General features: G+C 36.6%; 1 protein-coding gene across 1 annotated transcript in view; it reads left to right on the top strand.

The window, feature by feature from the left end:
* The window catches only part of SLC15A5 (solute carrier family 15 member 5), an 84,638-nt gene that overhangs the window by 56,015 nt on the left and 12,186 nt on the right, over positions 1–16,437 (top strand). The window contains exon 7 of the mRNA XM_030322062.1: positions 4,410–4,538. Within this exon, the coding sequence (XP_030177922.1) occupies positions 4,410–4,538 (129 nt within the window). The remainder of the gene's footprint in view (positions 1–4,409; positions 4,539–16,437) is intronic.

Genomic DNA, 16,437 nt, shown 5'->3' with positions numbered 1-16,437 from the left:
GCATATATATGATGTGGAGATTTCTGTGGAAATTCTCTTCTGGTAATTGATTTTTTTCAGTAAAGTAGGATTCCAGGCCATGACTCTGAGTGAGGGTGAAGCAGGATATTTGGGGGTTTGAGGAGATGGGAGAGGTATGAAATCGTTGTCTAAACGATGAGAGAGTGAATGAACTAAGGAGATATAGAATAATGGCAGGGAGTATTAGGAGACCATTTGAGGTTTGTGGTCAGGAATTTCAAAGGAGTTGGTCAACATGGTTGCTGTTTTCTTCCAGAAACACTAGGCTTCATGGATCTAAGAGCAGAGATGGCAGAGAGTGAATTATTTGGCCAATGAACTTCCAGAAAAGCAAGAGAAAGACAAGGGGATGAAGGTATAGAAAAGAATATGATCATACCAATTGACTATGGAACTTGGCTAAAAGAGAAGTAAGAACATAAAGGGCATCAAAGAGGTGGGAATAATGAAAAAAGCAATGGAGTGGAGGTCCTGAAGGAGTATAAGCATTTTGTGGTTGAGTAGCACACAGTAAACTGGGAAGACAGAAGGTGGTAGTCAGAGGATGCACAAAGTTGAGATTATGGAGTGGTTACCATTACTGGTCTAAGGTATGGGTTAACTTTTTCCAAAAAGTGGTAGACAGTAAATAGTTACGATTTTCATACCGTCTCTCTTACAACTACTCTGTCATTGTGGTGTATGAGCAGTCATAGGTATATATAATGAATGGATGTGGCTGTGTTCCAATAAAACTTTATTTATAAATGGGTGGAAGCTGAACCTTACCTAATGGTAGTTCACCAACTCCTGGTCTGGGGGACAAGGTTCAGGGTGTGACCACGGGTATGAGTGGCTAATGTAGAGTTAGGAGACATTAGATATTTGAAAGGAACTGAAAAACCAAGATTTGGGAAGAAGGGAGGTTGGAAGGATGATCTATGTATATGGTAAAATTGCCAGGAACTAAGGCAGGAATAGAAGTGGACAGAGGACCAGGAGAGAGGAGTTGATTACTTTGAATAACAGAGGAAAATGTCCTAGAGATTGATAGATGACATCACAAAAGAGAAGTATTAGATGATACAATCAGATAACTTTGATATAATCAGAAACAATAAGCTGAAGCTTTTCAGTATGTGGAAGGAATGATGATCTGAAAGCAGTAATAGAATAAAGTTCCATTTTCTAGGACTATGGTACTTCTCTTACACATGTTCAAAATAACTTCTCCCCTGTGCTAGCTTCCGCTGCACATATACAAAATAACTTCTCCCCAGACATAATAAGCACCTTTAACAGTTTAAGAACAATTGGAGTAAAAGAAATTTCCAGCAATGAGTCCCCAATACCAGGTGCCTCGGGAAGGGGATTACAACGCTACGGTTTGTAGATTCCGCAGATGCTGTGATGGGGCATCTTTGCAAACACTAACCAGCCTCCACCTGGAGGCACATTTCAGCTCTCCTTGGCAAGACCAGCTTTCACATACACTGAATATTTTTTACTGTGTCTTCATAGTAAAATGAGAATTTTGGAATAGAGGCAGACTTGTTGCTACTATCTATACCATTATGTGCTAAAACAAGTACCACAGAGTCTAAAAAATCAGGTTGATTATCACTAAAGTCGAAAGAGATCAGAACATGCAAGTAAGATTCCTGAAAATGGAGATCCGAGGGCTTGAAAAGCTAAGTCCTCTAAAAGGGAACCGGAGGCTTTCAAAACGACTAAAATGACACCAAAGAGAGATTAACCAGCAGGCAGAGAGCTGGCAAAGTGTGCTCATGAATTATATACCGCACCAGAAGTTCTAGCAAGAGAAAAGCATAGGATTAATAATTAACTAGCAGAGTAATAATGGGCTTGTACGTTCTGCTTTTTCTCAGTGAAAGAAATCGGCCTACTTAGTCTTTCTGCCCATTGTTTGTCTCCTCATATTTATAGAAAGGAAAGTTCATAAGCCAAATCCTTTTTATAACTGTGAATCATTTCTTCCCAAAGCCTCTTCAGCATTTCGCTCCCACTCTCCGCTGGATCGTCCTGAAAGAAACTTGTGAGATTGGCCTCAGGCTCCTGCTGGTGATTTGCACTACACAAGAGAGCTAGGGTACCTATACGGCCCCTTGCAGCCAACATTTGAAGCCCTTCTCCACAGTATTTTATTTATCACCATCATTATCTTCACCTCCAATAAGTATTTTGGTATTAAGTGCCTGTTTAGCACTCCCCTTCCTGTTGTGCACATCTCTGCTCTCTGCCTGCCTGGAGTTGGAAATCTAGGAAAGATGCACCGGCGCCTTTTCCACTCATGCCTTCGACACTCAGCACATTTCCTGGACCACAGATAGGGATTCGTTTAAATGTTTATTGGATGATAAATAAAAACATGCAGAAAACAAAAGAGAAATGTTAAATGAATGGCAGGAAGGAGCATGAATACATTTACATTATGTATTAGTAAGTTTATTTCAAAGTGCTGAACAGGAAGGACTGCCTGGGTGGCTCAGCCTCAGTTGGTGGCTCAGTTGAACTTTGGATCTGGTCATGATCTTGTGGTTCCTGTGTTCGAGCCCCGCATCTGGCTGTCTGCTGTCTGCACAAAGTCTGCTTGGGGTCCTCTGTCCCTGTCTCTCTGCCCCTCCCCTTCTCTCTCTCTCTCTCTCTCTCTCTCTCTCAAAAATAAGTATTTTTTTTTAAAGTGCTGAACAAATGCACAGTTTTTCTGGGCTAAAGTACAAGTAAATCAGGGGTGAAATTTTCCTGAGAGAGAAGGGAAGAGATGATAAGATCTCTTTTTATAGAAAAGGAAACTAAAGGTTTAGCCTTTACAGTATATAGGTTTTCTATAACCACTTTCCTTTTAATGTTTATTTATGATCTCTCATTGCAGAAAAATTTGCAAAGTACAGAAAAAGTAAGAAGAAGGAAAATTAAAAATCTGATAATTCAACCACTCAGAGCTAACATTGCTCACGTTATTTAATGTATTCCCTTCCAATTTTTTGCCACACATATGCAAAAGAGAGAGATTAGTGTAATGAACTCCTGCTGTATTCACATTCTAGCTTTAATAATTTTCAACTCCTAGCCAAACCTGTCTCATCTCTACTCTCACTTGCACACTCTCTTCCTCCTCTTTGTATAATTTTGACGCAAATCCCAGATACCCTATTATGATAAATGTTGTAAATATTTTAGCATGTATCCCTAAGGATGCGATGCATATTTTAAGATAGTTAATATCGTATGTACAAAATCAGATATACTCATTTTCATCTATTTCTGATATCAGAAAAAAATTGGGGGGTTTTTTAAGTTTTTAATTCCAGTTAGTTAACATACAGTGTTATATTAGTTTCAGGTGTACAATATAGTGATTCAGCACTTCCATACATCACCCTGTGCTCATGATGGCAAGTGCCCTTCTTAATCCCCATCACCTATTTCACCCACCTCCCACCTCCTCCCCTCTGTAACCATCAGTGTGTTCTCTAGAATTAGAGTCTGTTAAAATGTATTATTTGTAATTGAAATTAAAAAAAAATTCTCCATGATTGTTTCCAAACCTCTCGCCACCATTACCCCAACAATGACGTGGGGAAAAAAGATAACCATTTTGGAGACCCAAAGTTTAAGCTATTGTCTCTCTTTAGGTAACCTCTCCTTAAATAGGATAATTTAAATGCATGTAAGGGGCTTTGTGGAAGTACAGGACATTTGACTTGGTAAGATTAATACTGTTAAAAAATAGCCAATCTGATTCCATTCCTACTAATAGAGTATTATACATACAGTACAGCAAGTAAGAGCCACAGGACCTCTGCAAGTGGGTGATGATATTATTCCTATTTTATAGAGAAGAACACTGAGGCTTAGAAAGTTTGAGTAACATACTTAAAATCACAGAAGTAGTAAATAGTTGACCTAGGATTTTAGCATAATCTTGTTTAACTCCAGAACCCATCCTCTTAATCTCCATGCTAATTTTATATGATAAATTCAAGTTTTCTGCACGGAAACTAATGATGTATATACACTCACAGAGTGGTAGACCTCATTATTACATTGTCATATTACCTAGTATAATCCTCACCTCAATCTAAAATTAGTAAGAAATATTCAAAAAGGAGTAAAATTTGGGTGAATATATTGGGACACTGAAACCACCAAGTAACCAAATTTTCCATGTACCTGTACAAGAGTATATTTTGCCATATTTTATTCCTTTTAGACATACGTAAATTCTAACATCACAATGCCTTACTATAGTAACTTTAACAAAGTCTAACTCAAATTTTGTCTTTATCAGTAAACTTTTTCTGAGGTATGATCAACACGAATTTGAATAATATCTATGAAAGTATTTTATAGTGAATGTTCTAAATTTTGACCTCTTTTCCTCTCAGTCTCTGTAATACACAGATTTGTTCCAAGTACCATCAGAGGAACCTGTATGAATCTTTTGACACTGTTCAATGGATTTGGTTGTTTCATGGGGGCACTGCTGGTGGAGTTGGTATATCTCATCTCAGAAGGTAAAAATAGATTCACGGTATGCTTATATATATATATATATATATATATATATATATATATATATTGATTTGATGACTAGAGAATTGGGAGACAAAACCTTAAGAGAAGGGCTTTGCCAGGGTAGTCTTTTTTTTAATTGATCCACTTTTGCAATTAAGATAGAATTAAGATAGGAAATAGACTCTTGCTGTATTCATTAATTTCTGGGAATTGTTTTTCTTTTGATAGGAGGAGGTAATTACAGAATGTCACTTCTCATGAGACCCTTTCTGCTGTCTTTCTTTAGCGTATTTTAAAACAAATCGGTCATTATATTCTTATTAGATCTTTCAATGAGGGCATATTCAATAATGTCTCACAGCTGGCATACATAATCCTCAGAAAAGGTGAGTCCTATGTAAATGTAGGAGGAGGGGGAGTATCTGGATGATCTTTTTTCCTTGTGATTGCCCAGAAATCATGTCTACGCAACCAAAGAGAAATTGTAAATTGAATAGCAAATGGTCTTGGAAAATTTTTCCCATACAAATTGATTAGGAAAAACAACCCATCTGAAAAATTCACGTGCAACAAAAAAGTACAACTCATATGTGCTGGTAGAAAAATCAACAGGATGACAACAGTAATTAGATATCATGGTGAAATACCTCTGGCTGTATTTTAAATCCACAGACTTTTTCCTTTATTTGTTCTAAGATGTTAATAGGGCTTCACATTTTTTTTTGAAATTAATTTTGCTTATTTTATGAAAATCTTACAAGCTTATTCTTCTCTACTTTGAAAAATACAGTTGTGCGCTTAAAAGAAAGCATTGGCTTGCAACAAACAAATTTAATTTACTTGCTTTCAAACTAGGGAAAAATTAATTTCTATGAGTGAAAAACTCCTTTTAACACTATTTTTATTCAAAAATATTTATAGGTGACCCACTCTGTTCTAGACATCATATTGAACACTGGGGACACCATGGCAAAGAAATACACACTTCCACATTCTCAGTGTTTCCACGGGTATAGCGAAGCAATAAAATGAAGAGTGATAAATTTGATGATAGGTATAGTAGAGTTCTAGGGAGCAAATGTACAACCCTTGATTGGTTCTTAATAAGATCAAACCCTGCCTTTTTCTTAGTTAACTGAGAAAGTTCAACAAGTGTGTGTTGAATGCTTACTGTGTGTTAGGCCCTGTGCTATATGGGGTTATTTAAGATTTGGTTCCATTTCTCAAAGGACAAAAATCCAACCAGTCATAACAACACGTGTACACGGCAGCAAGCTGTTAACTCTCTGGTGGTTAGGTTCTTTATACATATAAACACAGAACAAAGCACTGGTATTAGAGTTTTAGAGGATAACCTGAGAAAGTCTTACCTATATCTTTACATACACATGTGTTCAGCATATATTTATTTTCTTCAGCATTACTCATTGAAGATGTCTCTGAAAATTTGCTTAAAAAATGTCTATAATCAGGGGCACCTGGGTGGCGCAGTCGGTGGAGCGTCCAGCTCTTGATTTTGGCTCTCAGGTCATGATCTCAGTTTGTGAATTCAAGCCCCACCATGGGTTCTGTGCTGACAACACAGAGCCTGCTTGGGATTCTTTCTCTCTCTTCCTCTCCCTCTGCCCCTCCCCTCCTTGAGCTCTTTCTCTCTCTCTCTCAAAATAAACAAATAAACATTTAAAAAAAGGTCTATAATCAAACCACACTTGACATATTCTAGAAGAATTACAAAGTCAAATATTATTATCAGTTTATCTTTTACATAAATCTACATTTTTCATACGCATGTTTGAGGAACTTACCCAGTTAGGCCAAACTTCACAAGACTGTGCTAACCTCAGTCATCAGCCACAAGTTCAGAGGTCCCCAGGACTGCCATTGCTTCTGATAAGCTGGCTATAATAAATGTCGAGGTCCCCAAGATCCCCTCCAGTTTGACAGTTTGCTAGAGAGACTCACAGAACTCAGGAAAGCACAACACTTATGATTACAGCTTTATTATAGAAAAAAAAATACAAATCAGGACAGGGTCTAAGAGGGTTCCAAAAGTGAAAGCACCTTCATCCTCAGCGATGCAGTGGCCAACTGGCTCACCAGTGTGACAATATACAGAATATAGCCAACCAGGGAAGCTTACTTAAACTTCAGTATGCAGAATTTTCATTGAAGTTTTATTATTTATGTAGGCAAGATTGATTGAGCCATTGGCCATATGATTAAACACAGTCTCCTGCCTCTCTTCCCTCCAGAGGTTGGGCTTTTACTTGGCTCAAAGCCCCAACCATCTAATCAGTGCTGGGTCTTCCTGGCTGGCCAGGCCCCTTAGGTGTCAGCTCATTAGCATAAGCTCTCAGGTGGGGCTCCTGGGGAACCACCATGAATAACAAAGACATTCCAGTTACTCAGAAAACTCAAAGGGTTTGGTGTTTACCAACCAGGAATCGAGGACAAAGGCCAGGCAAACTCTTTATTCCACACCATTATTCTTGCAATCTATTTCACTGAAAACCTAAATTTCTGTTGAGAATATGAATAGAATGGTATATTATTGTATTTAATGCAAGAATTTTATAAAGGCAATATTATTATCCTTATTTTTGAAATGTAATAATTGAAACAGAAAAACGAAAGCAAAATGGTTCAGTGGTCATAACTAGTATGACAGAGATCTGACCCTCTCAGCGTTCTAACACCAACATCAACATTGCTTTTGATACACCAAACAACTATTAGGGGTCACCCAGTGTAAAAGCCTTTTAAAGACATTTGTTATTTTGCAATACAACCTCCTTGGATAAGGGTCTACATGTAGGATATCATTGATAATATTCTAGACATAGCAAAAGATGAATAAACAAGTTGATATAAATTTATCAGAGTTTGGTGCCCATGAAAGGAGGTTTACCAAGGACAAATGGTGAGGACGTCTTCGCCACATAAATGTGAGTGGGGTGCTCTCTAAACTTATAGTCAAGAGAACACCATTTAAATTACCACTAATTCAATTTACTTTTTCTTTAAAGGTTTTTGTTGTTGTTGTTCATAATAATATTGTTTTGCATCAAGTCTTATCCCAATAAATTAGAATTTTACAATTGGATATTATGTCAGAGCCCATCTAGTCTAACATTGTACCCCAGACTAAATGGACCAGCGTCATCTAACACCCAGAAAAATTCTCTGCTTTGAGATGTAACCTGAGTCTGCCCATCTGCTGACAACTATGTTCCACAGAATAAAGGTGATTTTCTATCCACATATCAACTCTTCCAACATCTGATAAAGATTTGGAGAAATAATGCTGTACAATGTTCAAATCCAGGCAATCTAGGTATGTGTCCTCAGTTTCCATATCAATAACAACAATACATAGCTCATTGTGTTGTTATCAGGGTTAAGTTCGTAATACACACAATATGTGCTCAGTAAAGATGGTTATGGTCTAGTATTACGGTTTCTAGGATTAAACACAATACTCAAGTTGTTACTTTTATCAACCTGGTGACTCTCTCACCCTCTCTCTTTTTGAATGCCAACAGAGACTGCATTGACTTTTTTAGTAGCTGCATTGTGCTTATGGTCAATTAAAACCTGAGGTGTTTTTTGTTTTGTTTTGTTTTGTTTTGTTTTGTTTTTTTAAGCAGTTGCTCTCAGTTCGGTTTCACTCATCGTATCACAATTTTTTTTTCTAATTAAATTCAGGACTTTATCCTTTATAAATGTTAATTCACCATCTTAAATAACAGACATTTTAAAACTTGATTCTGTCACCCAGTGAGTTACTAATCTTTACTCTTCTACTAGCTTTGTGTCATCTGCAAATTTAGTAAGCAAGTTCCTAGACTTCTTCCAGGTAATTGAAAAAATTGTTGAATTGGACAGGACCAAAAATAGAACCTTATGGAAAGTTCCTAAAGATCTCACTGCAAGTTATCAACTAATCTTCCTCTTTTGGATGTAATCAGCTCCCACTTCATCTAATTACTATCATTCAGCCCATGCATTTCATCATTCCCTGAATGATGTCACAGGAGACTGTCATATGTTTTTCTGGGAGCAGGATATATCTGTGTTTGTGACACTCCCTTTAGCCATCAGAATAGCATTCATCAAGAAAGGAAGTGAAGTTTATTTAGAGGATTAGGTCTTGTGACCCTAAATTGGCTTATGTGACCAATTAAGGCCCCTAAAAAAGAATTATCCTATATGGATGACATTGGGTAGGTCATTATCTTCTCTAAGACTTTCCCTTTATTTAAAAAAGGGAGTGCTGCACTCCACTTTTCTCAGAGATGATGATAATTTTAATGCCAGAGCTTACTTTAAATATAAAGGAAGTCGTACGTTGTCATGGCCTGTTTGGTTAAAACAAGATCAGTCTTTTAGTCAAACAGCCAGACCAATTTTTATGACAGAGCCGACCATAAAGACCCCAACACTGTAACTATGTGTTTAAGCATCCCACATGCCTCCACGTTCCATTTAGCATATAAGATATTTTAAACCTTTAAGGATTCATGTCAGCTGAGCATGTGTGCATGTGAGTGTGTGTGAGTGTTGGTGTATGATTGGAAGAGACGATCAGCTATCACAGTCTCCCAGTCTCCAAGCTGCATTAGTCATTTTTAGCACCATGATGGAGAATGGTGTGAATGTGGTAAATTCAAAAGATTTCTCAAAACTTGACTGTGCAGACAGATAACTGTTAGAGTGACATTTTCAGTACAAGTGAGAAAACTGATCCTTCTGGGATCTCTAACTCTGAGTGCTTTAAAGGAGAAGATACAAGACTAAACCCATCCTCCTACACTAATCATTTCAGGAATAGTTTATCTAAAAGTAGCAATGCTAATATAAGGGAGTGAAGAAGTCAGTCAAACTGCTTATTTCCACCATATGCCATTAGCAGTCAGATCAATTTTCTCATACTCATGAGTCTAAGCTTACCTTTTGAAAAAAAAAATAACAAAATAGAATTCAGTGAAAAGTGACATCTTAGTTATGGACGTGAAGATGATTGAAAGATCCAAAGCAAAACGTCTAAGGGAAAAAGGATAATTGGGCAGAATCAAGAAGTCAAGGAATACATCTTCTTGTCCCTGTTAGTCCTTCCTCTTAGAATTCAGGAAGGGAGTAAGGAATTTAGCCGTTTGATTGTATATTGTAGATGTACAATAACAATACAAACCATTACTTTTGTGTACTTTTATCAATGTGGTGCTTTACATCTATTTCCTCTAGTTCTCATAGAAATCTTGGAAGTTAAGTTATTAGTGACACCATTTTAGAGAAGGAGAAATTGAGACTCAGAAAAGTTAAGTATTGTGCTCAAGGTCTCACAGCTTATTAAGAACTGAGTTGAATTTCAGATTTGTCTGACTCAAAGATCTGCCCTTTCTATCTCTTTTGAGCCAATAACAATGGATAGTTCTTTCCATCGTCTAAGAGATATTTTGAACTCTGCCCTGATATTGTTATGAACTCTAAGGCCTCTGAGCAGCTTCAAAGGTCTCTGTGGAGCCAAAGGTTGAGGATGTAGAACAAGTTATATCTGAGATACATACCCCCATTGTACAAGGAGGATTCTGAATCTAATTCTGACTGAACACCATGAGCACGATTTGCCTGTGAGAATTGTGGGCCCACCAAGTAAGCTATGGGAGCGCTGGCACTAGACCAGTTGACAGACAAGTAGAGAATGGCCTGGCTAAAGATAAATTATGAGGTAGCAGGCCATTTTCCCTTCCTAGGTCTAAAAATCTCATTTCAAAACCCAGATGAAGCTGGACCTGAGGCACTGATATGAATTTGAAGAAACATATCTTTAAGAAAATAGGCATGGACTTATGGGATCCAGTTAAATAGTTTTCCAGATGCATAAATATTTTCTTTCAAGTTTACTGCAACTACAAATTCCTGTTTCACGAGCGACTCAGAGTTTCATGGCAACACGGCTGTCAGTGGTCTCAATAATCACAGATATTTAAATGAGAATTTTAAAAGATCACATTTTTAACTTAAAATGATCTTGATGGGAATCAAACAGCTAAATTCTTTACTCCCTTCCTGAGTTCTGTATCTTCAATATTTCTAATATTTTCAAAATATTAAACTACTAAAATTTCCATAACCATAGATAAATAAATATGCATATATATATATATATATATATATATATATGGATTGTTTCAAACAGGAAATGGTAAACTGGGTAAAATCCTACTGTGAGATCAAATAAAAATGAAGAATGGAAAGTATCTGCAGGTTTGGCAACATCATTATCACTGAAAACTTTATAAGAGTCATTTCAGTGGTAAGAAGGAAATGAAGACAAGTTTGGAATAGGGTGAAGAATATCTAGTAAGTGAAACATTAAAGGTATCACATTCTAACAACCTTTTTGAGGAACTTGGCACTAAAGAAGATTTAAAAGACAAAGTGGTGGCTAGATGAGCATGTGGGTAGATTTGCCAGATTTAAATTTTTTTTTTTTTTCAACGTTTATTTATTTTTGGGACAGAGAGAGAGCATGAACGGGGGAGGGGCAGAGAGAGAGGGAGACACAGAATCGGAAACAGGCTCCAGGCTCTGAGCCATCAGTCCAGAGCCCGACGCGGGGCTCGAACTCACGGACCGCGAGATCGTGACCTGGCTGAAGTCGGACGCTTAACCGACTGCGCCACCCAGGCGCCCCCAGATTTAATAAATAAAAGCACAGAGTCTTTTGAACTTTCAGGTAAACAATGAATACTTCGCTTTTAGTATAAGCATGTCTCACGCAATACTGTGAGCATACTTTACACCAAAAAATTATTTGTACGATATTTATGACAGAGCTGACCCTAGAAAATAACTCGTTGTTGTTCTGAGATTCAAATTTAATGATGGGTCCTGTGTTTTATCTGGGACGTTAGGTGTGAGTTCAAGATACTTTTTTATTTCCAGAGATACTTGGCCATATTTAACCGATAAGAACATCTGGTGTAGATGGAGAAGCTAAAAATGCAAGAGAAAGAAGAGAGATTGACTTCTTACTGGAGGGTGGATGCTTCTTTCCTGCACTAAAACAGAAGAGAGAATGGGGAGGTGTGGTCCTGGTATTGGAAAGATGCTGACTCCTACTGTTCAAGGCTCTCAGTTTTCTTTATGACATATGCAGCAAGCCATTCATGAGAGCAGAGGGGGATTAGGATGAAAATGAGGAATAGGAAGAGCAGGGAGCTAAGAACGTGTTGTCACAGGAGCGAGAGATGATTTAGAAGAAAATTAGGATTGCCATCAGTGTTGAAGGCCCAGTTGATACTGGTCATTACAAAGAGCAATACCAAACTACCTAAAGCATGATTTTGTCCAGTGATAGTCAGATATCCAATGCAGTTATGAAGCTGTCTGGTAGATTTTAAAATGGTCTGAAAACCACAAGAGAGGAAGAAAGGCACAAACCGTACTCTTGAATTAAAGCAATTTGAAGTAAACCTCACATGTGATTTCCCTCCAAATATGCAAGAGGGGGGTGGATATCTTTTCAAATTCTGAAATAAACAAGTCTACATCATTAGCTAACTGAAGTTACAATAGAGAACAGACTGTACAAATAAGCAGATATTGGGAAAAATCAGTTCCTGCTATATCCATGATATTATTTTTAAAAAAAATTTTTTTTTTCAACGTTTATTTATTTTTGGGACAGAGAGAGACAGAGCATGAACAGGGGAGGGGCAGAGAGAGAGGGAGACACAGAATCGGAAACAGGCTCCAGGCTCTGAGCCATCAGCCCAGAGCCTGACGCAGGGCTCGAACTCACGGACCGCGAGATCGTGACCTGGCTGAAGTCGGACGCTTAACCGACTGCGCCACCCAGGCGCCCCTATCCATGATATTATTTAAATTCAGTATTTTACTATTTTAAACAGTTCCACTTCGAGGTTGACTTATAAATTCAGTTCACAAATACGTATTGGGTTCCTACTATGTGCGAGCACTGGCTAGATAGTGAATTAATAATACCACGGCTGATGTTTAATTAACAAGAAGAATCTTATAGAAATATTTGACACTCAAATTAATATCAGATATATTCATTTGACTAATGCTATTACAATTACAGTTCATAGCTAATGGCATTATCGGGCTATTATCACAAAGCATTACCTCTCTTCTAAAACTCATTTCCATGATAATTCATTGAAATCATCATGAGAACACACTATCTTGATGGGTTTTTACCTCCCAGTGCTCTTCAAGAGAATGAACTCACCCTTATAAGAAAGCGTGTTTTCCCAAATATCATCCCATGCTCATTCTTTTTGCAGATCAGGTGAACAATGCACATAGCGCTTTCTCTACAATTTTGAAAGACACGGCATCCCTTCCTGGAAACAGCAACCTAACTTCATTTTTATTCACAATTCCCAGGAAGAACAAATGCAAATTAAAGTCTCCATGCAGACATTGTTAGGAGAGCCAGGAACTGAGTACGTGCAGATTTGGGGCCCAACCTCAGTTCACCCATTCGATCAACAAATAATTATTCTGTCTCCTTTACATGACTTCAGGCAGACACTTTAGCCTCTCCATGCCTCTGTTTCCTCGTCTGTAAATTGAAGCTAATAATAGTTTGAGTACTTATTCGACAAATAGGAAAAGGTGGTAGAAAAGCCAGAGTAGAATATAGTTGTTAGATATTATTTCCTTCAGGTATCATGAAAATTAATGTGTTTTAAAAATTAACTCAGGTAGGAGAGCTATGAATCTCAAATGAAGCATTTAAATCAGGTTACTGAATAGAGGAAGGAAAGAAATTAACATTTATTAAGTGTCAGTTATATGCAGACCTTGCTATATGTATTTCACAAAGATATTATTTCATTAAATCTTCACAACAATTCTTTGGGGGTGGATATTTGTAGCCCCATCACATGTAAAAGGAAAATGAACTCGGAAAGTTATATAAGTTGTCCAAATCTTACAACAGTGGTGGATTCCTGATTCCCAAGCTCTTTTTGCTGCACAGGGTTTATTTCCCGTGGCACAGAAGTATATCCACCCTGGAGAATGACTGTTACATGTCTTTAATTACATACTTCTTTGCACATAGTGAAGTGATAGATGTGCCTAAGATAAAGTTAGGTATAAAAGCCATTTCAGTTTTGTCTCAACAATTTTGGAGGTTTACCACATCACCAGTGTTACAAAAAATAACTTTAAAAATATATTGCCAAAGTCTCAGGGAAAATAATTGCTTACTGTGCTCAACTCTAATTTGAAGAGATTCCAAAAGGCACCATTTAATATTTTCAAAGGTCCACTACATTCAAAATAAAACAGTAGCTGGTAAAAAGGGGAAATATTGAATCTTTCTCCAAAAAGACATAGCAGAAATCTGCCTCTCATCAAAAGCAACATGCCGTAGCCCTTAAAATAATGCCATGTATATTTGAGATAGTTGGTAAATCTAGGATTTCAGTAGGGAATATAGTGACAGATCACTGAAGTGAGTGAATCTTAGGTTTCAGAATAGACTGGTTATTGTTACTTGGGATACTATGATTTCCAAAATGATATCTTAGGACAGTTTTATAAATAGCACATAACTTCCAAGTTACAACATCCAGGCTGCTATTCAATACTTCAATTGCTGAAGAAGAGTAGGTTGTGAGAGAAAACCACCCTTTTCTGTTGTTTGATAATAAACCAGAAATGATTTTTAGAAGTCAGAGTTTTCCCGAAGTATGCTTGAGGAAATCATTTTAAAATATTATTTTTTGCTGCTAAGGTAATGTATGACCAGATAAATCCAAACTGTAAAGGAGGAGGGGAAAAGGCCAAAAAGATGATGGCAATTATTATTGGGGTAAATTTTTTCCAATTTTTTTTAATTTGTGTGCATGTGGGGAGGGGGTATTAAATTTATATAGAGAGGGACGCCTGGGTGGCTCAATTTGTCAAGCGTCCTACTTCAGCTCAGGTCATGATCTTGCAGTTCATGGGTTTAAGCCCCACATCAGGCTCACTGTTGTCCACCAAGAGCCTGCTTCAGATCCTCTGTCCCCTTCTCGCTGCCCATCCTCTGCTTGCTCTCTCTCTCTCTCTTTCTCTCTCAAAAAGAAATAAACTTAAAAAAATTATATACAGAGATATTTTAAACAAAATTGTAGTCTGAATAACTTCTGAGGAATGCTCAATAAAAAATTATATCAAGTCCCACTTTTTTTTCCTTTGAAAATATCATGAGGATCTTTCCGTGTCATTTGAATTTCTAAAACAAACAAACAAAAAGACTCTTTTTATTTCCAGAATCCTGGGAATGGAATTACTCATTCAATAAGGATAAATATTTTAAAGACTATTGTTTTCTAAAAGGCTGCATCAATTATACCACCATTGTGATAGAATAATACTTGTCTCAAGATGTTAATTGCAACCCTGAGCATAATAGTATTTTGATCTTTGTGAATATGATTGGCAAAAATTATATTCCATTATTACTTTAATTTGTATTTTTCAGAATGGAAAATTGAAATTTTTAATGTATGAACACTTTTATCTTTACTCATTCATGACATGCTTGATCATATTCTTTGCCCATTTTTCTTTTGGTCTATTTGTCATTTTTTCCTATTGATTTATATGTTTTTAAAACCTTAAGGATATTATCACTTAGTCAAATATATTGCTAATATTGTCCTATTTTAACTCAACATTTTAGTTTCATAGATGAGTTTGGTCTGCACAAGTTTTGCTGATATAGGTAATCAAACCTATTAACCTTTTTCATTGTGAACATGAATAACATGTTCATGCATTGTGAACATGCAATATCATTGCATTTATCTATGGTTATGGAAATTTTAGTAGTTTAATATTTTGAAAATCATATTTTTATCCATGTGGACTTTTTTATGTTAGGTAAATACACATTTCCTTCAAATAACCAAATTTCACAGCATAACTTGATATTTGTTGTGAAAAAGTTACTTAAACCATAAATACCTCATAGCCATAGGATAAGTGGAATGAAACTAATCAGTTAGTAATATATACTTTAATATATTCTTAGTTCTTAGGCTATTGTAGGGCTATTTTAGAGCTGTCTATTTTGTTCCTGTCAGCTACCTCTTGATTTTAGCTTAGTATCACCCTCTGTTTAATTATTATGACTTTATGATATATATCAACTATTGCTAGTCATACTTCTCCTTATGGTTTACTCTTCATTTGTAAAGCTCTTATTTCCTATAGTGTACATTTCCAGGTGAATTTTAGAATCATTTTATCAATTTTCCCCAAATCTCGTGTTTATGGTAATGAAATAAGTACTACTTGTTAATTAAAACAATAAAGCTTTTCGGGGTGCCTGAGTGGCTCAGTTGGTTAAGCCTCTGACTTCGGCTCAGGTCATGATCTCATGGTCCCTGTGTCCGGCTCTGTGCTAACAGCTCAGAGCCTGGAGCCTGCTTCAGATTCTGTGTCTCCCTCTCTCTCTGTTCCTCCCCTGCTCACACTCTGTCTCTCTCTCTCTCTCTCTCTCTCAAAAAGAAGTAAAAGATTTTTTAAAAATAAATAAATAAATAAATAAATAAATAAATAAATAAATAAATGCTTTTATAATATTTAGTGTTCCCTCTAAGTAGATAACATAACTTTTTTATTTATTCAATGTTAAAAAATTCAGTTCAGTTAGATTTTCTTTTCTTCATCCATGTCTTGAACATTTCTGTTGGACTTATTGTAGGCATTTTATGCTCTTTCTCATTTTGCTGTTATGAACTGACTCCTTTCCCTCCTTCCAAATTCACTGAGATAATAATTATGTATCATATAGGGGGAGTATTAATATTTATGTCTATATCTTACATCCAACTTCTTAAACTTTCTTAGTAAATTTATGAGAGT

Source organism: Lynx canadensis, chromosome B4 (assembly GCF_007474595.2).
Source record: "Lynx canadensis isolate LIC74 chromosome B4, mLynCan4.pri.v2, whole genome shotgun sequence".
Lineage (NCBI taxonomy): Eukaryota > Metazoa > Chordata > Mammalia > Carnivora > Felidae > Lynx > Lynx canadensis.
The sequence above is the reverse complement of the archived record's forward strand: the minus strand, read 5'-3'. Positions and strand labels throughout refer to the sequence as shown.